At 41.5% G+C, this 22,700-nt stretch overlaps 1 protein-coding gene across 1 annotated transcript in view; it reads right to left on the bottom strand.

The window, feature by feature from the left end:
• Positions 1-22,700, bottom strand: part of sft2d1 (SFT2 domain containing 1) — a 49,052-nt gene that overhangs the window by 10,322 nt on the left and 16,030 nt on the right. Inside the window, exons 2-6 of the mRNA XM_078404718.1 lie at positions 21,593-21,679; positions 18,185-18,267; positions 15,608-15,689; positions 7,766-7,801; positions 5,806-5,864 (exon numbers count right to left, since the gene is read on the bottom strand). Of these exons, the coding sequence (XP_078260844.1) occupies positions 5,806-5,864; positions 7,766-7,801; positions 15,608-15,689; positions 18,185-18,267; positions 21,593-21,679 (347 nt within the window). The remainder of the gene's footprint in view (positions 1-5,805; positions 5,865-7,765; positions 7,802-15,607; positions 15,690-18,184; positions 18,268-21,592; positions 21,680-22,700) is intronic.

Below are 22,700 nucleotides of genomic sequence, written 5' to 3'. Positions count from 1 at the left end.
TACTCATGAAGAACCTTCATACAAGTGGAATATGGTCTCCTGTTACCATAGACGCAGCAAGCTTTCGCAAGAGGGCAGAAAGATTTACAAAATGATCCCAGAGACATTAGTTATGTGGATCGATTGTTTTGCTTTTGAATACTGGAGGTTTTGAGGGGATAGCATTCACTGAATTGGTTGCTGGCCCACCAAAAGTTGCATTTAAAAATGATTAATTTTGTATTCAAGGTTCTCGGAATGTTGCTTTTCATTAACTCCGTAAATCGTCAAAGAAGTTTCTCCAATTTTAAAATTTTTAAATTAATCCCTATTCCTTCTGCCACGATTCCATTCACTAAATCCGGAATTTCCCTGAATTCTTCCATTTTTCTTTAATTCAAAGTGTAAGAATAAGAAAATAACTGCAGATGCTGGTACAAATCGAAGGTATTTATTCACAAAATGCTGGAGTAACTCAGCAGGTCAGGCAGCATCTCAGGAGAAAAGGAATAGGTGACGTTTCGGGTCGAGACCCTTCTTCAGACTGATCAGTCTAAAGAAGGGTCTCGACCCATTCCTTCTCTCCTGAGATGCTGCCTGGCCTGCTGAGTTACTCCAGCATTTTGTGAATAAATACCTTCTTTAATTCAAAAGTACCGTTAACCATTATTCTAGAAATTGATTCTCAAATTTGGTTTGATTAAGCATTCTGGAATGCTTCTTACATGGAAGTTGGAATATTCTACTGTTAGAAAAGAACTGGTATCTTAGTATATTTCATCTATAAATGCAACACCAATCTGAACAGCAAAACAAAATTAAGTGAATAACCTAGGACCTTGTTCATGAGGTCATAAGTGATAGGAGTAGAATTAGGCCACTCGGCCCATCAAGTCTACTCCACCATTCAATCATGGCTGATCTATCTCTCCCTCCAAACCCCATTCTCCTGCCTTCTCCCCATAACCTCTGACACCTGTACTAATCATTAATCTATCTGTCTCTGCCTTAAAAATATCAACTGACGGCCTCCACAGCCTTCTGTGGCAAATAATTCCACAGGTTCACCACGCTCTGACTAAAGAAATTTCTCCTCATCTCATATTGTTCATATTATATAATAGTGATCAGTCTGTATCAAGGTGTCACAAAATGCTGGAGTAACTCAGCAGGTCAGGCAGCATCTAGGAGAGAAGGAATGGGTGACGTTTCGGGTCGAGACCCTTCTTCTTCTGAAGAAGGGTCTCCTAGATGCTGCCTGACCTGCTGAGTTACTCCAGCATTTTGCGATACCTTCGATTTGTACCAGCATCTGCAGTTATTTTCCTACACAGTCTGTATCAAGTATGTTTTATCCAGGTCAGGCAGCATCTCGGGAGAGAAGGAATGGGTGACGTTTCGGGTCGAGACCCTTCTTCAGACTGATGTCGGGGGTGGGACAAAGGAAGGATATAGGTGGAGACAGGAAGATAGAGGGAGATCTGGGAAGGAGGAGGGGAAGGGAGGGACAGAGGAGCTATCTGAAGTTGGAGAAGTCGACGTTCATACCACCGGGCTGCAAACTGCCCAGGCGAAATATGAGGTGCTGCTCCTCCAATTTCTGGGCGGGCCTCACTATGGCACTGGAGGAGGCCCATGACAGAGAGGTCAGACTGGGAATGGGAGGGGGAGTTAAAGTGCTGGGCCACCGGGAGATCAGTTGCGTTAATGCGGACCGAGCGCAGGTGTTCAGCGAAGCGATCGCCGAGCCTGCGCTTGGTTTCGCCGATATAAATAAGTTGACATCTAGAGCAGCAGATGCAATAGATGAGGTTGGAGGAGGTGCAGGTGAACCTCTGTCTCACCTGGAAAGACTGTTTGGGTCCTTTGATGGAGTTGAGGGGGGAGGTAAAGGGACAGGTGTTGCATCTCGTGCGGTTGCAAGGGAAAGTGCCCGGGGTTGGGGTGGTTTGGGTAGGAAGGGACGAGTGGACCAGGGAGTTACGGAGGGAACGGTCTCTGCGGAACGCAGAGAGGGGAGGTGCCCGGGGTTGGGGTGGTTTGGGTAGGAAGGGACGAGTGGACCAGGGAGTTACGGAGGGAACGGTCTCTGCGGAACGCAGAGAGGGGAGGGGATGGGAAGATATGGCCAGTGGTGGGGTCCCGTTGTAGGTGACGGAAATGTTGGTGGATGATATGTTGGATCCGCTGGCTGGTGGGGTGGAAGGTGAGAACGAGGGGGATCCTGTCCTTGTTGCGAGTGGGGGGAGGGGGAGCAAGAGCGGAGCTGCGGGATGTAGAAGAGACCCTAGTGAGAGCCTCATCTATAATGGAGGAGGGGAAGCCCCGTTTTCTGAAGAACGAGGACATCTCGGAAGCCCTAGTCTGAAACACCTCATCCCGGGCGCAGATGCGGTGTAGACGGAGGAATTGGGAGTAGGGGATAGACTTTTTGCAGGGGACCGGGTGGGAAGAAGTGTAGTCCAGATAGCTGTGCGAGTCGGTGGGCTTGTAGTAAATGTCCGTCACTAGTCTGTCTCCTGTGATGGAGATGGTGAGGTCCAGAAACGGGAGGGAGATGTCAGAGATAGTCCAGGTATATTTAAGGGCAGGATGGAAATTGGAGGTGAAGTGTATGAAGTCAGTGAGTTCTGCATGGGTGCAAGAGGTAGCATCAATGCAGTCGTCGATGTAGCGGAGGTAGAGTTCGGGGATGGGGCCAGTGTACGTCTGGAACAGGGATTGTTCGACGTACCCGACAAAGAGGCAGGCGTAGCTAGGGCCCATGCGAGTGCCCATAGCTACGCCTCTGGTTTGGAGGAAGTGGAAGGAGTCAAAGGAGAAGTTGTTGAGGGTAAGAACCAGCTCTGCTAGGCGGAGGAGAGTGTTGGTCGATGGGGATTGGCTGGTTCTACGGTCGAGGAAGAAACGGAGGGCTTCGAGACCATCCTTGTGGGGGATGGAGGTGTAGAGTGACTGGACATTTATCCAGTCCTGATTACTACAACACAAGGGTGACATTTAATCATTGCGTATGTACCATTTAAAAACTATATTTGAATGTCTATTTAAATCAGTATCTTTGCATTAAAATAAAACGTGGCATTTTATTAGTGCACGTCATCCCTCTTAATATTAGAAATTAATTTGCCACAATTTCCCAGTCTTATTCAATTCTGCAGCTTCATTTTTGCACAGCACTGTTCATGGATGGAATTTAGAAGGATGAGGGGGGATCTTATTGAAACATATAAGATAATTAGGGGATTGGACACATTAGAGGCAGATAACATGTTCCCAATGTTGGGGGAGTCCAGAACAAGGGGCCACAGTTTGAGAATAAGGGGTAGGCCATTTAGAACGGAGATGAGGAAGAACTTTTTCAGTCAGAGGGTGGTGAAGGTGTGGAATTCTCTGCCTCAGAAGGCAGTGGAGGCCAGTTCGTTGGATGCTTTCAAGAGAGAGCTGGATAGAGCTCTTAAGGATAGCGGAGTGAGGGGGTATGGGGAGAAGGCAGGAACGGGGTACTGATTGATAGTGATCAGCCATGATCGCATTGAATGGCGGTGCTGGCTCGAAGGGCTGAATGGCCTACTCCTGCACCTATTGTCTATTGTCTATTGTCTATTGTCTATTGGATGCATTGATTTAAATAAAACACAAGCCCCACTTTGTCAATAGACCATTGTTGCAGAAATTTCTCTCGCCATACTCCTGCCACCATGCACATTCCAACAGGATGAACAGCAGCCTGTAAAACAAAGCTAGCAAAGGAAGTTTTTTGCTGCTTGCTGGCCGTGCTTTTGGATTCTCAAGGTTACAACTGGTTGCCACAACAAAATCTTTGAAGAATGCAGCAATGACTCAAGCTGCCGTTTTGCGGCATCTCACAAAGGCATACATTAGCTTTCAATAACACTTATAATCGGAATTCAAATATACAGGGTAGCAGGGAAGCCATAGAAGCTAAAGGAGGGTAGACAATTAAATGAACCAATAGTTTTTTTTTCTTCTTTATTTTTAATTAGCAATTGACAATGGATGTGGAATTGGAATTGAGGGATGGAGCCGATATTGGCGCTTAGCAAAGAAAGTTTGGCAACCTCCAGACAATGAAGTCAGAAGACATTTTATTAACATTTGATTTTTTTTACAGGAGTTTTCTATGAAATTAAAGTGCGTTTATGATAAATTCATGTTATCTATCGGAATGAGATGAATGAAAATAAAAAGGAACATTTGGAGTCATAGAGTCAGTCAGACAGCACAAAAACAGGCCCTTCGACCCAACTTACCCATGCAAACCAAGATACCCCATCTATGTTAGTCCCACCTGCCTGTGTTTGGCCCACATCCCTCTCAATCTTTCCTATCCAAATACCCGTCTCATATCTTTTAAATATAACTTACATATACATAGACAATAAGTGCAGGAATCGGCCATTCGGCCCTTCGAGCCAACACCGCCATTCAATGTGATCATGGCTGATCATCCACAATCAGTACCCTGTTCCTGCCTTCTCCCCATACCCCTTGATTCCGCTAGCCCTAAGAGCTCTATCTAACTCTCTTCCAGTGAATCGGCCTCCGACCATCAAGACAACATGTCCCCGATGTTGGGGGAGTCCAGAACCAGCGGCCACAGTTTAAGAATAAGGGGTAGGCCATTTAGAACTGAGATGAGGAAAACAGAGAGTTGTGAATTTGAGGAATTTTCTGCCTCAGAAGGCAGTGGTGGCCGATTCACTGGCGTGTGGGAGGAAACTGGAGATCCTGGACAAAACCCACACAGGTCACATGGAAATCGTACACACTCCGTGCAGTTAACACCCCAAGTCAGGATCGAACCCAGGTCTCTGGCGCGGTAAGGCAGCAACTCTACCACTGCGCCACCGTGCTGCCAAAAGCACACCCGTGCACTTAAGGTGATCTATATCTTGTAATCTTCTTCAATGTCCACTGTACTACTAACTTTGTTGTCAACTGTAAACTTGGTTATGCTACGTACATACCCCCTCCAAATCTGCAACATATAACAAGCAAAAGAGGACCAGCACTGATCCATGCGGCACTCCACTGGTCATAGGCCTCTGACCTGAAAAACAACCCTCCACTATCAATCTCTGCCTCCGACCATCAAGACAATTTTATACCCAATTGGCTAGTTCACCCTTGATCCCATGTGTTCTAACCACCTTAACCACAAAATGCTAGAGTAACTCAGCAGGACAGGCAGCATCTCTGGAAGGAAGGAATGGGTGACGTTTTGGGTCGAGACCCTTTTTCAGATGCCTTCGGTGGAAACCAAGCACCTGCTGTTCCTTCCTACACAACCACCTTAACCATCCTATCGTATGGAACCTCGTCAAATGTCCTGCTAGAGTCCATATAAAAAACATCTACCACCCTGCCCTCATCAATCCTCTTGACCACCTCTTTAAAAAAAATCCATGCACAAAACATGGACCCTAATAGGTCCTTGCCTTCATAAATGCAAATAAATCCTGCCCCTCAGAAGCCTTTTAATAACATTCCCATCACAGATGTTAGACTCACTTGTCTGTACTAAACACAAATGTAAGGTTCACTTGTCTGTACTTCTGTTTATTCTAAACAGAAATTAATGCAAAAGACTTAGAGAATAAAATTGATTACAAACTAAATGTAATTTGTAGTAATTAAAACAGGAATAAAAGTTTATCCAAATTTAAAATCTGCAACTTTCTACCAATAGATATTGCAGATTAAACAGACTTCAAATGACATTTACAAGCATAAAAATAAAATTGTGTTGGTATATTTTACATTCATTTAATTTTATTTCAAGATACCGATGATGAGTCTTACCAAGTTGTTGCTAGGAACTGTAATATGCAGAAGATTAGGGCAAGTCCTTTCTTGTGCCACTGAAAGACCAAAAAAATAATCTAATTTGACCACCAGATTTTTAAAAGGCTGGAAATATTCAGCACTTGGATAATTAGTAGCTAACAGCCATAATAGAAATCCACATACTGTCATGCAATGTCCCCCTCTACATACGCTATTAAACAACATACAGGGTATCTGTTTGAGAGCATAATGTGTAAAAATTCTAGTAGTAATATTTAATTTTGCCAATTTCTAGCATTACAGCAAAATTAATTTAAAAAGTAAGCAGATGTAAGCAACACTGGACTCTTGACTTTTTCATTTATACAAGTCTTTTTATTTAGATACAAGCATCTAAAGTACCCGGGATATATTGCCAGGACCAAGAGCATAGGTACAGTGGTGCAGTAGGTAGAGCTGCTGCCTCACAGCACCAGAGACCCAGTTCGATCCTGACCCCGGGTGCTGTCTGTGCGGAGTTTGCATACTCTCCCCGTGACCGCGTGGGGGGGGGGTTACACCACAGTTGCCGACAACACCATTCCCCCAGAACTGAAAATATCTCAATGGGAAGAAATTCAAAGGTGGTTGTTGAGCTTGTTTTTGGGCTGAGGAGAAATATGTAGCCAAAAAAAGAGAGGGAAACAAAAGGATTTGTATTTCCAATGCAAATTATGAGATTGTAAGATTCAAGCGGTCTGTCAACATGTGGAGCAACTGCTGCCCATTCCCATGTTCACCCCCCTGTCCCGTATGAACTTGAACCCCACACCTTGGTGCTAAATGGTTACACTGCTCATCCAACCATGCCTAACATCAGCTTTCACTGGAAAGACACAAAAAGCTGGAACAGATCAGGCAACATTCCCGGAGAGCATGGATAGGTGACGTTTCAGGCCGTGACCCTGCTTCAGACTGATCGCAGGGACGGGAGGAAAGAACGCTAGATACAGGAGGCCTCATCCACCGAGGCAATGTAGGTAGAGCTCAGCTCATATGACTATGAAGGGAATATACCAAAAGCTATCTAATAGCCAACGGAAGATAAAGGACCAGATAAGTAGGCAGATTATGGAAAGGTACAAAACAGCAAGGTTGCTTCCTGAACAGATTTCTGGGACTTCCTTAGCATGAGAGGCTTAGATAGGGAAGAAGCCTGGCATCTTTTGCTCTGCAGAATACCAGTATACGCAGTCAAGAAGAAAGCAAAAGCTTAAAAATTAGAGCTACGCTATTCAGTGACACCGGGAAGTGTTTCTTCACAAAAAGCTAGAGGAAATGTGGGAATCTCTCATTCAAAAGACTATTTTGCTAAGATTTAGTTAAAATTTCAATTGACAAGAGCGTTTGTTAAGTAGAGGTTACACAGCCAAGCCATACAAGATGGAGGCACGCTACAGATCAGCCATGACCGAAATGAATGGCAGAATGGCCCCTTCCAATTGCCGTGTCCTTAATGTTTTATCAGCAAGGTTTTATCCACAAAACAGTCGGTGGCAAACTGAGGAGGCAACAGCTTATAATATTCCATAGAAATTTAAATTGTCAGTTTACTGTGACAACAAATTTGGAAGCATCAGCTGAGTTATGAACATGGATTCCAGCAATTCTTTAGGTGCGTGAGCACATGTATATATTAATTCCTCTCAAGTGGCTGTTCTTCATCTGAGAGTGATTACTAGCAATGCTGTTCAAATCTAATGCCACCTATTCACACTTCATCATGGCAATATTTAACTTGAGGAAGCAGCACAAAAGTTAACTGTTAGCATTAATTCAGCTTACCAAAAAACATATCGAACAAGAGACATTCTAGTCCATATAGCATAGTATGGGAGAAGTTAATGAATTTAAGTATCATCAATTGGGAAGCCACCATATTGTTTAATGTTTAATATACTGACATTTAAGCAAAAACATAGTAAATGATACCTACCCAAAACACTGCACATAATGTTAAAATGAAGCACAGCTGTAGAATAAAACAGAGAACAATGTTTTTCATTTTAAAACAAGAATACAGCATATGTTTAAGTTAGTTCAGTCATAAACAAACCACTGCCTCGGCTGATTGCAATGTTCCTTCGGAAGAACTAATGTGCAACTGTTCAATCGATAAGAATTCGTCTATTCGAAATCTATATGAACAAATGTCAAAGATTGGAGAGAATATTTTTAAGGTCAGAGGGGATAAGTTTAAATGAGTAGAGCAAGTTTTTTTTTAACAGAGTGGTAGGTGCTTGGAATACACTGCAAGGGGTGCTAGTTAAAGCAAATACTTTAGTGGCATTTAGTTGGCACATAACTATGCAAGGAATGGAGGGATATGGATCACATGGAGGCAAACAAAATTGGTTAACTGCCCAGCATTTTGACACAGACATTGTTCCTGCTCTGTACTATGTTCCGTTAGTTTGCCTTGGGCTTCACCCTTGTCACATTCCTCACCATATTCTATGCCCTTTTAATACCCAGTTTGCTTTTGTGTTGTATTGTAATCATCTATGGCCACAGACAGATGAAAACTAAATACCTTTTACCCAAATCATTATTCATTCCAGACACAAGGAATCACAGATGCTGGTTTACAATGACAAGGTGTTGGAGTAACTCAGCAGGTTGTTGATAATTCTTCAGTAATTCAGTTTACGCAAGTTGTCCAAGAAAATTAACTGTCTTCAGTTTAGTTTGGGTTAGAGATACAGAAAGGAAACAAGTCCTTCGGCCCACCGGGTCCTTGTCGACCAGCGATCCCCGCATATTAACACTATACTACACACACACTAGGGACAATTTTTACATTTACCAAGCCAATTCACCTACAAACCTGTGTGTCTTTGGAGTGTGGGAGGAAAGCGAAGATCTCGAAGAAAACCCACCCAGGTCATGGGGAGAATGTACAAACTCCGTATAGACAGCACCCTTAGTCGAGATCGAACCCGGGTCTCTGACCTTGCAAGCGTTGTAAGGCTTCAACTCTACCACTGCGCCACCGTGCTGCCCCGTCTTGGAGAAGGAAATACTAACAAGCTAGTTAATGTTAGCAATTAAATGATATAGGCCTAGTTTTTTTTCAGTTTTGCCATATGGAGCTGCTGGTGTTTACCTAAGAGCCTGCAAATTTTGTAACATGTGCGAATGCCAATATCTGGTTCTCGGTGGCCAAGTTCTGTTGCAATTTCCCAGTAGTGCACTGTCACTGGACTCTGAAAGGAGTCTAACGATGAAGAGCAGCTAAATGAAATTTGCTAGACTTTGACAGTAGGGAAAATGCTCAGGTTAGATTAAGGAGAGGATACTTGAGCTCATTCATTTAAATAACAATTGTACACAAGTGAGAAAGCAAAGATTAAGACAAATTAATGATTTTATCTCAAAGTGATTTATAATTTAAAAAAATGTAATTTAGTTAATTTTCCATGTTAGCTGCACCCAGAGGCATTAATTTTTTTTTATAGCTTTGACCAGAATTGTACACTGGAATAGTCATCATATATTGAAGATTTCAGTCTTGAGGATGTTTCTATCTTGCTTATTATTTAGAATGATAATCAAAGTTAAGGTGCCTTAAATCCTTTCTGAACCACAAATAGCATAATCATAGAGTCACACAACACAGAAATAGGCCTTCAGCCCAGCTGGTCCATGTCGACCAATGTGGCTCATCTAAGCTTGTCCAATCTATTCACATTTGGCCCATATCCTTCTAAACCTTTCCTGTCCATGTACCTGTCCAAATGTCTTTTAAATGTCATTGTACCTGCTGCAACTACTTTCTCTGGCAGCTCATTCCATACACCCACCATCTGCTGTGTAAAAAAAGTTGCCTCTTTGGTTCCAATTAAATCATTCCCCTCTCAGCCATGCCCTCTAGTTCTTGATTTCCCTACTCTGGGAAAAAGACTGTCCATCTACCCTAAATATTGCCCTCGTGATTTTATACACCTTCATAAGACCACCCCTCAGCCTCCTGTGCTCCAAGTCCTAGCCTCCCCAACCTTTCCCTATAGCTCTTGTGTCTTGACAACATCCTTGTAAACCTTCTCTGCACTCTTTCTAGCTCAATGGCATCTTTCCAATAGCAAGGTGACCAAATCTGAAAACAATACCCCAAGTGTGACTTCACCCACATCTTGTACAATTGTAACAATGTCCCAACTTTAATAAGATTATTAAAGGGTTGGACACGTTAGAGGCAAGAAACATGTTCCCAATGTTGGGGGAGTCCAGAACAAGGGGCCACAGTTTAAGAATAAGGGGAAGGCCATTTAGAACTGAGATAAGGAAAAACTTTTTCAGTCAGAGAGTTGTAAATCTGTGGAATTCACTGCCTCAGAAGGCAGTGGAGGCCAATTCTCTGAATGCATTCAAGAGAGAGCTAGATAGAGCTCTTAAGGATAGCGGAGTCAGGGAGTATGGGGAGAAGGCAGGAACGGGGTACTAATTGAGAATGATCAGCCATGATCACATTGAATGGCGGTGCTGGCTCGAAGGACCGAACGGCCTCCTCCTGCACCTATTGTCTATTGTCTGGATTTTGGCAGTATTTGGTAATTTCATCTGGTGCTGGTGATTGTTTTAAATTCCTCCCTTTTGCCCAAAGATGCTCTATTATTATTGGTTTGCCGAGATGCTGCCTGACCTGCTGAGTTACTCCAGCATTTTGTGAATAAATACCTTCGAGGAGCAAAACAACAGTACATTTAACAGAAAGTGCTGTAAGAACTCAGCTGGTCATGCAGCATCTGTGGAGAGAATGGACAGGCAAGGTTTTGGGTTGGGACCCTTCCTTAGACTCTGAACAGGATCCCAAACCAAAACCTTGCCTGTCCCTTCCTTCCCCAGCCTAACTCACTGAGTCCCACCAACACTTTGTGTTTTCCTCAAGATTGCAGCATTTGCAGTTTCTTGTGTCAACAATAAATTTAATTCTAGATCTGTCTAAATTAGCATTTGTTTCTTAAACAGAAGTACAGATGATGTAGTAACAGGGCTCAAATTCAAATTAACTGTGTTCTAGCAACACAAATGGAAATAGTTACTCGTGACTGGATTGAGCAGCGATGGCCTCCGTCAAATAGCCCTGATAATACTGTACATATTAGTTTAATATCAATTTTTACTTGTGACATTAGAGAATGCCCAGTAGCCTTTGAGCTAATATGGAGAGGGAAGTAAACCAAAGCATTCCTATTGCAAACAATTTCTACCATTCTATGGCTGAACCAGACATCACAATCTTGCTATAGTATCCAAAACTAAAGTAAGCTTCTACTTATTTCACTGGCCCTTCCCCAACATCACCTGATTCTTAACCAATTTGTATTTGAAACCCTCATTGATTCCTAGTCAGGTCTTATTCTTGTCAGCAGAAATTGCTTACAATTTCAGGAATACATTATATAAAGGCACCTCTAAAGGTATCAGTATTGTCTAGTAGATCCAGCAATACGTCTGGCAGATATTTGGTTTAGCTATGACAATGTTTGTACTTAAATGTTGACCTGAATATACAAGTAAATCAACCTAAAAATAACTTGTGTAGGAAAGAACTGCAGATGCTGGTTTAAATCGAAGGTAGATACAAAATGTTGGAGTAACTCAGTGGGACAGGCAGCATCTCTGGAGAGAAGGAATGGGCGACGTTTCGGGTCGAGACCCTTCTTCAGACAATAAAAAAACTTGTTATACACAAGACAGATTCCTGAGCAGTCTTTACAAAAGGTATACTGTAAACAAAGGAACTGAACAGAAAATAAATTGCCAGGATATGGCAATTATGAGTCACATGCGAATAACCCAAGAATTTCTCTGACGACATTTCAAGATCAGAATTAATAACTGAAAGTTCCAACAGTTAATTATTAGCCAACAAGAATGCTTGGGCTCTGCATTAAACAGGAGAACGGAACATATCATATCATATCATATCATATATAGCCGGAAACAGGCCTTTTTTTTTTCCAGCCCTCCAAGTCCGTGCCGCCCAGCGATCCCCGTACATTAACACTATCCTACACCCACTAGGGACAATTTTTACATTTACCCAGCCAATTAACCTACATTTTGAGTTACAGAAGTTGCCGTTACATCACGTTGTTTTCCAACCAAGAAGGAATTTGGCATTGCATTTGGATGCGTCCAATTAAAGCCCTGCTGCTGGAATGTTGCCAGAGTTCCTGTTTACATGACAAAGTTGCTGTGTACAGTACTCTAACTTAAGGCAATCTTGTAGCTCCTGTCAGGGCCAGTTGCCTGAAAATAGGACAGATAAATAACTGATAGCTGAGAAAGCAGCATACACGGGACTACATCTAATCCAGCAACATCGACCAAAGTAGGCAACAACGTACACAACAGTAGTGTCTTGAAAACCCAATCACTCGTGCCTCTTTCCGAATTAGAACCGGGGTACAAAAGCAGCCATAAATAAGATCATAAATCTAAGTTGGAAGAAAATGTCCAAGATGGCCTTCACACATTCCGTTGAGGAAATACCAAACATGATGCCAAAGGGGTCATTTATAATGTACACATAGCAGTTGGGAATATACAAATGCTCAACCAAGGAATTATTACAAATCAGCAGTTGCAGTCACAATCAAAATTAAAAAGTGAACCAAACAGATTTGTTCAAAATTTGCCAAATCATCAAACATTTAGCTTACTCAGATGGAAAAAAAAGAACAAAAATACCTGTTGGGAACAGAAGGGACAATATTCTGCAGGGATAGAACCCTGCATTGCAAATTTTATTAAAGTAGTGGGCATACAATCCTCGGAGTCTGTTATACTATTCAATAATATTATAGATAATTCTGTTCTCCATGTCCACTCTGCACATTTGCTCCTATCCCTACCCAACTCATTTCCATTTCCTCTGACTCCCTTGCAGTCCAAAAATCTCTCATCCTGTTTTGTACACACCCCAAGATAGATTTCCAAATTTTATACCCCTTTAAAGAAAACATTCCTAAATTTTGTACTAAATGACCAACTTGTTATTCCAAGACCATTGTCACTGGCATTAGATATTCTAGCTAGAGGAAATAGCCTTTGTGTATCTATCCCGCAGATTTCCTTTGTGTAGTTAAATTGATTTACTTGTAATGTCATCCATTGTCATAGCACTGTACCCTCTTCCCATGAATCAATTTAGGATGAACAAACTCAAAAACAAGTCTATTCTTCTCCAGGTATGACAACCAAAGATGGACACAAGATGTGAAACAAAGACAAATCCAAAAGCCCTTACAATCTCAGTAAATTTTACTTTTTCTTCCCCAACTTCTGTAGTGGGCAACATTGAAAGGAACCTAGTTAGTGCAAAAGGCTTAGATGGGGCTGAATTTGTTAAGTGTGTCCAAGAGGGCTTCTTAAAATGGTATGTGGACAGTCCAATATGAGGAGGGAGCACACTGGATCCAGTATGCTGGATGCAGTACTGGGAAACAAGCCCGGCAAGCTGACAGGTATTTCTGGGGAATAGCATTTTTGGGATAGTGTTCACGAATCTATAGGTTTTAAGGCGGCACGGTAGCGCAGCGGTAGAGTTGCTGCTTTACAGCGAATGCAGCGCCGGAGACTCAGGTTCAATCCTGACTACGGGTGCTGCACTGTAAGGAGTTTGTACGTTCTCCGCGTGACCTGCGTGAGTTTTCTCCGAGATCTTCGGTTTCCTCCCACACTCCAAAGACGTACAGGTATGTAGGTTAATTGGCTGGGTAAATGTAAAAAATTGTCCCTAGTGGGTGTAGGATAGTGTTAATGTACGGGGATCGCTGGGCGGCACGGACTTGGTGGGCCGAAAGGGCCTGTTTCCGGCTGTATATATATGATATGATATGAAGATGGTTTTGAATAGGGATAACTGTGGACCTTGGGGGAAATTAGTAAATTGCAATGAATCAGATTACACTGTTATTAGGCAGGAGCTAGGGAGAGTAAATTGGGAGTATTTTTTGTTGGGCAAGTCTGCATCTGACATGTGGGGGCCAGTTAAAGGCAAGTTGATCATGTTCCAGTATGGAAGAGGAATGAAGACAGCAAGGTAAGGTAACCTTAGATGTCCAAAGAAGTAGTAAAATGGTTAAAAATAAAAATGAAGCGTATGTAAGACTTTTAAAGATGAAATCAGACAGGGGCTTTGAGGAATATAAAGCAAGGAGGAAAGAATCTTTACAGTAAGCAGTGGGGCCCTGGAGAGTGTTTTGGAACAACGGAATGTGTGAAGGCCATCAGGGACATTTTCTTCCATCTGATATTTATGATTTTATTTAAGGCTGCTTTTGTACTTTCTATTAAACTTGTGTTTTGTTTTCAGGTGGTTTTGGTTTTATGATTTGAAATGAAACCTCAAAAATGTTAAACGATCCGGCTAAAAGTAACATGCCAATTAGAAAATATTTTGTTTATTAGTTACCAAATGTAGAAGCACCCGATTATTGCCTATTCTATATGCAATGTGGGAATTTGAAAAAAATTACAATCACAAAATAATGAAATCACTTTCAACGTCAAGTGTTAGGATCCAAGTCAATGCAAGGATCTTTTCACTTCGCTTCTGGCCACCTGCAGTTTAAAAGAGCAGAGTACAAATATAGCATCACTGAACGAGAAGTTGCAAATCATGGTTTCCAAATATTGTAGTGATTTTTTTTTAGAGCGGGTGGGAGAGGTTACTGAGAAAGAGAAAAAGAAGAGTAATAATAATAGTAAATTAGCTCATGCTATTACAATTTGGGTTTGTGAGAACTTCAGACCTTGATTTCCCAGTCTACCTTGTTACAGCCCTTGCAGTTTTTTTTCTATCTTTCTGTGTAACTGTAATACTATATTTGCACTCTGTTACGTTCTTGTTTTGCACTAGTGGTTATACTCATGTATGCCATGACTGTCCTCATGTGTGGTATGATTTACCTGGATAGCAAGCAAACCATTTTTCACTGTATGGAGTGGGAGTGGCGCCTAACGGCTGCGGGCTCGCTGACAGTCTGTTGTCTTTTTTCCCTTTTGGTTGTGTGTTGGGGTGGTTTTTTGTTTTGTTTTTGGCTGTGTATGTGTGGGGGGGTGTGGGGTGGGGGAAACCTTTCTTTTTTTAGGTCGGGGTGAGGCTCGGCCGCGGGGCCTTCCAACGCCTGGCGTGGCTCGGCCACGGGACTTAACATCGCCCGGGGCAGCTCGACCGCGGGGCCTTCCATCGCCCGGCGCGGCTCGGCCGCGGGACTTAACATCGCCCGGGGCGACTCGGCCGCGGGACTTAACATCGCCCCGCGCGGCTCGGCCGCGGGACTTAACAGCGCCCGGGGCGGCTCGACCGCGGGGCCTTCCATCGCCCGGCGCGGCTCGGCCGCGGGACTTAACATCGCCGGTGCGGTTCGGCCGCGGGGCCCTCAATCGCCCGGTACGGCCGCGGGACGTTTCAGCACTCGGTGCGGCTCGGCCACTTCCATCCCCTTGCGGGGGCTGTGCGGGTCGGTCGCCTCGGTAGGGGTCGGGCTATCTGTCCGTGGGCATGGGGGTAGAGAGGGGAAGTTTTGTTGCCTTCCATCACAGTGAGGGGGTGTTTGGAGTCACTGTGATGGATGTTTGTGTTGGGGTCGTGTGTCTTGTGTTCTTTTTTTTTTGTGTTCTGCGACTGCTGGAAAATGTAATTTTGTTCGGTATCTCGGTATCGAATGACAATAAAAGATTACAATACAATACAACAATACAATACACGTGGCAATAATAAACAAAGTAATAAACAATAATAAAAATGGCATAAAATGGCAATTACCAACATAACAATAGTGGCAACCAAGCGGTTTGGGTCAACCATTTTCTTCAGTTGCTTCAGTGGTCCCATAAGAAAACAGGTGCTAGAGATGAAAAGACAGACAACAGTTCAAAACTTTGAGAAATTAGATATTATCTCGGTACCGAACGACAAATAAAGCTCTTTTGTCTGTTATACCTGTTATATTGAAATTTGGCAACATCAAGGCAGACTGTTTCATGAGAAGGAAGGGCCAACCTCAATTACCAATTAATTCATGTCAAATTATGCCTAAGAAACCTAAATCAGAATTACTTCTAACTTAATTGTTAAAAAAAGTTCAAGATGTTCTGATCATTCTCATCATTAGACAACAGCACATTCAAAGCAATAAACTTGTGATGTGAATGTCAGGTCACCATTGGCATAATATCTCGACTTTAAATTCAAAACTAATCCAAGTCATTAAACAACGAGGACTTTATTCCATTTGGACTTTCTGAAATATCTTTCTCTATACCCCTCCACCACTACCCACTGTCATTTATGACCAAGCCAATTCTGCATCCAATTTACCTGGATCCCATGTGACATAATCTTCTGGATCAGCTTTCCATGGGGAACCTTGTCAAATGCTTCACTAAAATCCATGTCTACAACATCTACTACCTACCTTCATAAATCATCTTCATCACCTCCTCATAAACCTAAATCAAATGTGTGTATCAGGACCTCCTTTATCCTTTAGTTGGATTATGCTGATTATCTGTATTAAAACCATTTTTCCAAATGTGAGCAAATTCTGTCCCCAAGAATCTGCTTCTTCTCACATGCCTATAATTTCCTGAAAGGTTCCTCTTTTATATCCCTTTCTATCAATTTAAATTTTGGAGCCAACCAAGGTAGTTGCCTACCTTGCCCCTCACTCAATCAAGTTTCTGCAATGCGCATTAGGCTAGAGAATGCTCTCGTCATCAATTCTCGAATTCTTCCTGTAGGTTTAAGGGTAGTAAATATAACCCCAACATTTAAGAAAGAAAGAATAGGAAAGAAAAACACACAACTACCAATCTGTTGGCCTATCGAAGGTATCACAAAATGCTGGAGTAACTCAGCAGGTCAGGCAGCAGCTCAGGAGAGAAGGAATGGATGACGTTTCGGGTCGAGACCCTTCTTCACTCGTACAATAGTTCTATCTTACACACTTGGGACAATTTACATAAGTCAATTAACCTACAAACCTGCACGTCTGGGATGTGGGAGAAAACCAGAGCACCTGCAGAAAACCTACACGGTCACAGGGAGAACGTACAAACTCCCACAGCCAACACAATTAGTCAGGATTGAACCCGGGTCTCTGGCGTGGAGACAGAAACACTACCGCTGCGCCACTGCGCCATCTAAAACGCCACATAGTTGTCATGTATTTCTGAAAGTTAAATCATGTTTGGCAAAAATGAATTTACAAGAGCTACGAACTGCTCCATGAGAAACAGGCAAAAGCTAACATGATTAGCAGTTGTAAGAAAAATGCAAAAAGACTTCAAGGCAACTTAGACCACTTGATTGAGCAGATGCAGTACAATGTGGATAATGGTGGTCTGATGAACGGCCTTTGACTTGAAAGGTTAACTCTGTTTCTCTCTCCACAGTTGCTTCCCGTCCTCATGAGTGTTTCTGGCATTTCAGTTCTTTCCTTAGCATGTAAAATCTCATTTGAAGGTTAACATGCCCAGTGTCAAAGCTTCCTCTCAATATTGCCAAGATTATGTTCTCAAGCCTCTTTTTAATTAGGAAAAAAATATTGTCCAATGGCATAAACAAGGTAATTATTGAACCTGTATTCTAAGTTGTGACCAATCTACGTCAGGACTAACACATTAGAACTGCTCCACCAGAAACAGGCAAAAGCAAACAAGATTAGCAGTTGAAATGTTCTCTTGGGAACCAAAGCAACAATGTGGTGGACATATTAAACGGCACTTGATATCAATAATCAAGCTTCGTTGCCATCTAATGTCAGATCACAAGAATTACCACATAAGATATTTGTCGTGTAAGCGCAAAGAATTTTGATCACCCAATTAGTATTTGATAAACTGAAGATCATTTTAATGCTGTAAAAGTAACTACAAAACAAAAGATATAAAAGTAAGTTGGCAAAATACAAGTATTCTAAACTTACTTCAAATCTTTGAAGTTTTTTGAACTTTTGCAGATGTGACCACATGGGACAAATAAGAGAACAAATCTATTAGAATGGCTAAAGCGTGATAGTTTTTACATGTAAGCCCAAGATAATGCCTTTGTACACAAAACACATCTGGTCCACAAAACAGAAAAGAGAAGCAAATAATCTACATTTGTCACAAGCGATCAGCAGATTTTCCTCATCTTTGTAAACTACTTACCGAGAAATTTAATTATGCACGCCATAAAACTGGAGGGTATTGTTCATAGTAATGGAAATGCCTTTCCATTTTGAGAATTTATTGTAAACCAATGAATTGGAGGGTATAGTGGGGCAGGACAAATAGGATAAACAGCTTGATGTACAACAAAGAAAATCAGTTTATTCAAAACACTGTAAACACCTACCTGGTAATAGCAGCAATATTTCCTAATGTGTAAAAAACTGCAAATAATTTTATTCCATTCGGAAGCCAGAGCAAAATTGTTCCCTGAAACAAAGGTACACAATGCAAAAGGTAATTAATCAGTGGTCATATGAGCTGCTAAAATTCTGCCTCTTCATACAGTAGGTGAACTTGACCTGTATCAAAGTCCTGCAAAACCATATTGAGGGAAAGGAAAATAAAATGTCAACTTAGGTTTTTTTTAGGTGGTTTGCATATGATTTATCTAATGGCTGCGAATTAGCTCATTATTCAAAATGTTTACCATTAATAAACACTAGGTAAGAAATAGTAGCATCCGAACAAGTTATGTTGACCAGCAATTTGTAGCAAGGTAGACATATTGGGAATTATTAGTCACCATCAGATGTGGCCAATTTATGTTGCTCCATTGTTGTGAAAGTGTCGTTCCCGTTCTTAATGCTCCTGTGATTTTCATGAAATTGCTAAATGGGTAGATTAGCTTCCTATTAAAGTCAACACAGAAATCTAACAATTATCAAGATAATTGTTACTGCGTCACTTTTGCCCAGAAAGTAAACAATTGAAAGTGTAAAATCATATCCTTCACATTGCAAATTGTGCTTCTCGGCTTTAACCTTTATTTCTCATGCATCTTACTTGAAATTCAATTCATCACCCCAAAAGGAAACACTTTTACTTCATGCAATGCGCATGTAGGTAAGATTAAAATGTGCAATAAATGTATTATAAACATTAACTATATCCAGCAATGGGGTTATCTTCATTACATTCAATTAATTGCACTTTATTCAATGTTTTTTCAATAGCACTAGAAAATAGCTTTCAAATATGTAGCATATACCTTGTCGCCAAGTTAAAACGGTGACATCAAATATTGGATGATTTAAAGGAACTGCATTGTGGATGAATGAGGAAAATGCATTCTATTAAATATTATAAATGCTACCATATACCATCTGGCTTTAATCACTTTTAATATTTTAGTTTTTAGTTGAATGGTTCTCTTCAAGTCGTTTTGATTTTCATTGAAGACTTCCTGTATATGCATTTTATACAATTAACTCAATTTACAGCCTTTATAGGAACATGCACTTACTTAATCAGGCATTGGGACACACGAGATCGCCCTCATCATCAACCACTCATTTAGGCAAATCTTATTTTTGTACTATTTCTCCCCAGATTGTCATCAATTCTACCCAGATTCCACCACTCCCGAACAATGGGGCCATTGACAGTGGCAAACTAACCTCACAAAATCAATGTAATGTAATGATGCAGAGCATGTAAGGGAACCCACGTGACATGGGTGACATGGAGGATATGCAAACTCCATACAGACATGGAGGATATGCAAATTCCAAAGTGACATGGAGGATATGCAAACTCCATACAGACACCACCCGAGGTGAGAAATGAAGCTGGGTGTCTGGTGCAGACAGCCAATGGCTTGACTAAATACTCCTCTATGCACACTACAGACTTCTTGTTTTGTACAATTACTTGCCTCCTTGTCCAACTAAAATTAATTTTGATATTATCTTTTAAGCACCTTGCAGGTCTTTCATCAATTGGCTGGAAAGTGCACTAACAAAGTGCACTAAACAGTGTTTATCTGTGCCCTTGCAATGCAGTACAGCACAGCACACCCTGGGAGGTCAGATGCTGATCTTTTGCCAGCAACTTCCAGCCTGCTCTTAACTCATTTGTTCTTATCAACAGAAATTAGGCGCGGACTGTTCATCATTGTTTGCTAACAAACAATCTCACATTTTTGTTGATTTTGCAGTTCCTACTGTTTTTATATTATTTAATAATGCAGCTACTAGAGCAGTGTGGAATTGGAAGAATCCTGCAGTGATCAACTACTGTCGTCTCTTAACACAATTTGTCAGTTTTACCACAAGTGGACCTTGAAAGTGACAAGCATTTGCTTCTATTAACACATGGGCAATGATACTCTATTAAAAGCTCTGATATTGTGAGTCTTAAACTCTCTAGCACTCACCCACTATATCCTACTGACATAATTGTTTTTATATCTCGATTTTCTATAATGCGAGGTTAATTTGAAATGTAACCATGGCATTACAGCAGAACTACCCGTATATGTAAAATATTTTGGACCAATTGATAATAAGCACAATAGTGTATTTAGCCCAATGTGGGTAACAGCATTGGGTAAAATTTTACACGATGTATATCATTTTCACATTTTGGCAAGAACAATGGATATGACGTGCAGTCCAACACAAATAATATTTCCTGTATGTGTAGCTGTTGGTGGTTGCTGAAATACAGCCAAATTATTCTTCATCCGTGACCCTAAATATTTTTTGTCATCACACTTTTCAATCAAGTGCAGCGCCCTTGGTCTAATTCGGATGCTTTTACGCAGAGGTGATTAAATGCAATGATGATGCTGTTGTGCTTCACGTAGTGTGTATAATCTTGAGTATGGTCTGTGACAAGGTCCAAGGTAGACACAAAATGCTGGAGTTACTCAGCGGGTCAGGCAGCATCTCAGGAGAGAAGGAATGGATGACGTTTCGGGTCAAGACCCTTCTTCAGACATGGAAGGTCCAACATGGAAGAATGATGCAAAAGGTAACAGCTCCTGGTATCGAGGGCAATTTGGCAAAGTGGATCCAAATTTGAGTCTGAAACTGGCTTGGTAATGAGAGACGGAAGTTAATGGTCAAGAGTTTTACGATTCAGAAGCCTGCATCTAGTGGAGTAGCACAAGGATCTGTGTTGTGACACCTAGTGGTTTTGAATACATTAACAATCTAAAAATGAATGTGGCAGGTATGATTCACAAGTTTTTTAAAAAAGGTGACACAACTTGTAAACAGGCCCATTGGCCCACCAAGTCCGTGTCAACCAACAATCACTCATACACCAGTTCTATGTTGTCCCAGTTTCGCATTCTACACACGAGAGGCAATTTACAGAAGCCAATTATCCCACAAACCTCTACGTCTTGGTCACAGAGTGAATGTGCAACCTCCATACATTCAGCAACCGAGGTCAGAATCAAACATGGGTCTGTGTTGGAAGCAACTCTACAGCTGTGCCACTGTGCAACCAAAGTGTGCAGATGACTTGAAAATTGATGTTGTTGATTGCGGGTAATGGAGTCTTCAGCCAAAGAATGATATCGAGGAATTGGTAAAATGGGCACAACAATGGCAGATGGAATTCAATTCTTAGATTATACATTTTGGGAGGAGAGCAAGCCAATTGAGTTGTTTCTTGATTTTTTTTTTGCGCCTTTTATGTATTCCCTGCAACTTGGAATGATCAGTTTTTAAATTATGACATGATAAATAGTACTTTAACTTAATTGGCTACTACTTTTTAAAAAAAGCAATGGAGTACTTACAAGAATTGAACAACCAACTCCAGAGGCAAAGCATATTGCAAACCATTTCACCCTTGTCCCAAAGCTGAGTGAAGTTGAATCAAGGACCTTAAAATAAAATCACATATTTAAGAAATATTTTCCCACCAGCATATATAAAAATTATAATCAAAAAACAAAAATTAAGTAAGTTTAGTAACTAGATAGATCCAAAAAAATTAAACCTCAAGCATTTAAGTGTCTGCAATCATAACTCCAAAAAGAGTTGGATGGCACGGGAAAAATTGTTTCACAGAAACAAAAAAACTGATCCCAAAATTAAACCATCAGCCAGCTTTATTCCAGTTTTTGAAGAGAAAAATAAAAATGAATATTGAAATCAGATCCCAGATTTTATAATTAAGATTCAGGATTGTTAAAATGGAAATCACACCCAAATTATATTTGTTAAATGGTGCATAAAATGATAACTAATTTCTTATAAGCCGGAAAGCATTGCGAGAGTCATGTGTTTTTATTTCTCCAGTGCTTTTAACAACATCCGGCCTGCACTTCTAGGGAGCAAACTGACGAAGATGCGGGTGGATGCTCCATTGGTGTCCTGGATTACCAACTACCTGACTGGATAACCACACTATGTCAGACTACAGAACTGTGTCATGGACATGGTAGTGAGCAAAACAGGGGCCCCACAGGGGACGGCCCTCTCCCTTCATGTTCACCATCTACACCTCAGACTTCAGTTATAACTTGGACTCCTGCCACCTGCAGAAGTTTTCAGATGACTCTGCAATTGTGGACTGCATCAGTGTGGGAGGGAGCTGAGCTGAATCACCTACAGCTCAACACTCCAAAGACGTACAGGTATGTAGGTTAATTGGCTGGGTAAATGTAAAAATTGTCCCTAGTGGGTGTAGGATAGTGTTAATGTACGGGGATCACTGGGCGGCACGGACTTGGTGGGCCGAGAAGGCCTGTTTCCGGCTGTATATATATGATATGATATGATAACACCAACAAGACTAAGGAGTTAATGGTGGACTTTAGGAGGAGAGGAACACCCCTGTCCCCTGTCTCCATCAATGGTGTGGATGTGCAGTTTACCAGGGAGTACAAATACCTTGGAGTG

The sequence above is a fragment of the Rhinoraja longicauda genome, chromosome 9, assembly GCF_053455715.1.
Source record: "Rhinoraja longicauda isolate Sanriku21f chromosome 9, sRhiLon1.1, whole genome shotgun sequence".
Taxonomy (NCBI): domain Eukaryota; kingdom Metazoa; phylum Chordata; class Chondrichthyes; order Rajiformes; family Arhynchobatidae; genus Rhinoraja; species Rhinoraja longicauda.
The sequence above is the reverse complement of the archived record's forward strand: the minus strand, read 5'-3'. Positions and strand labels throughout refer to the sequence as shown.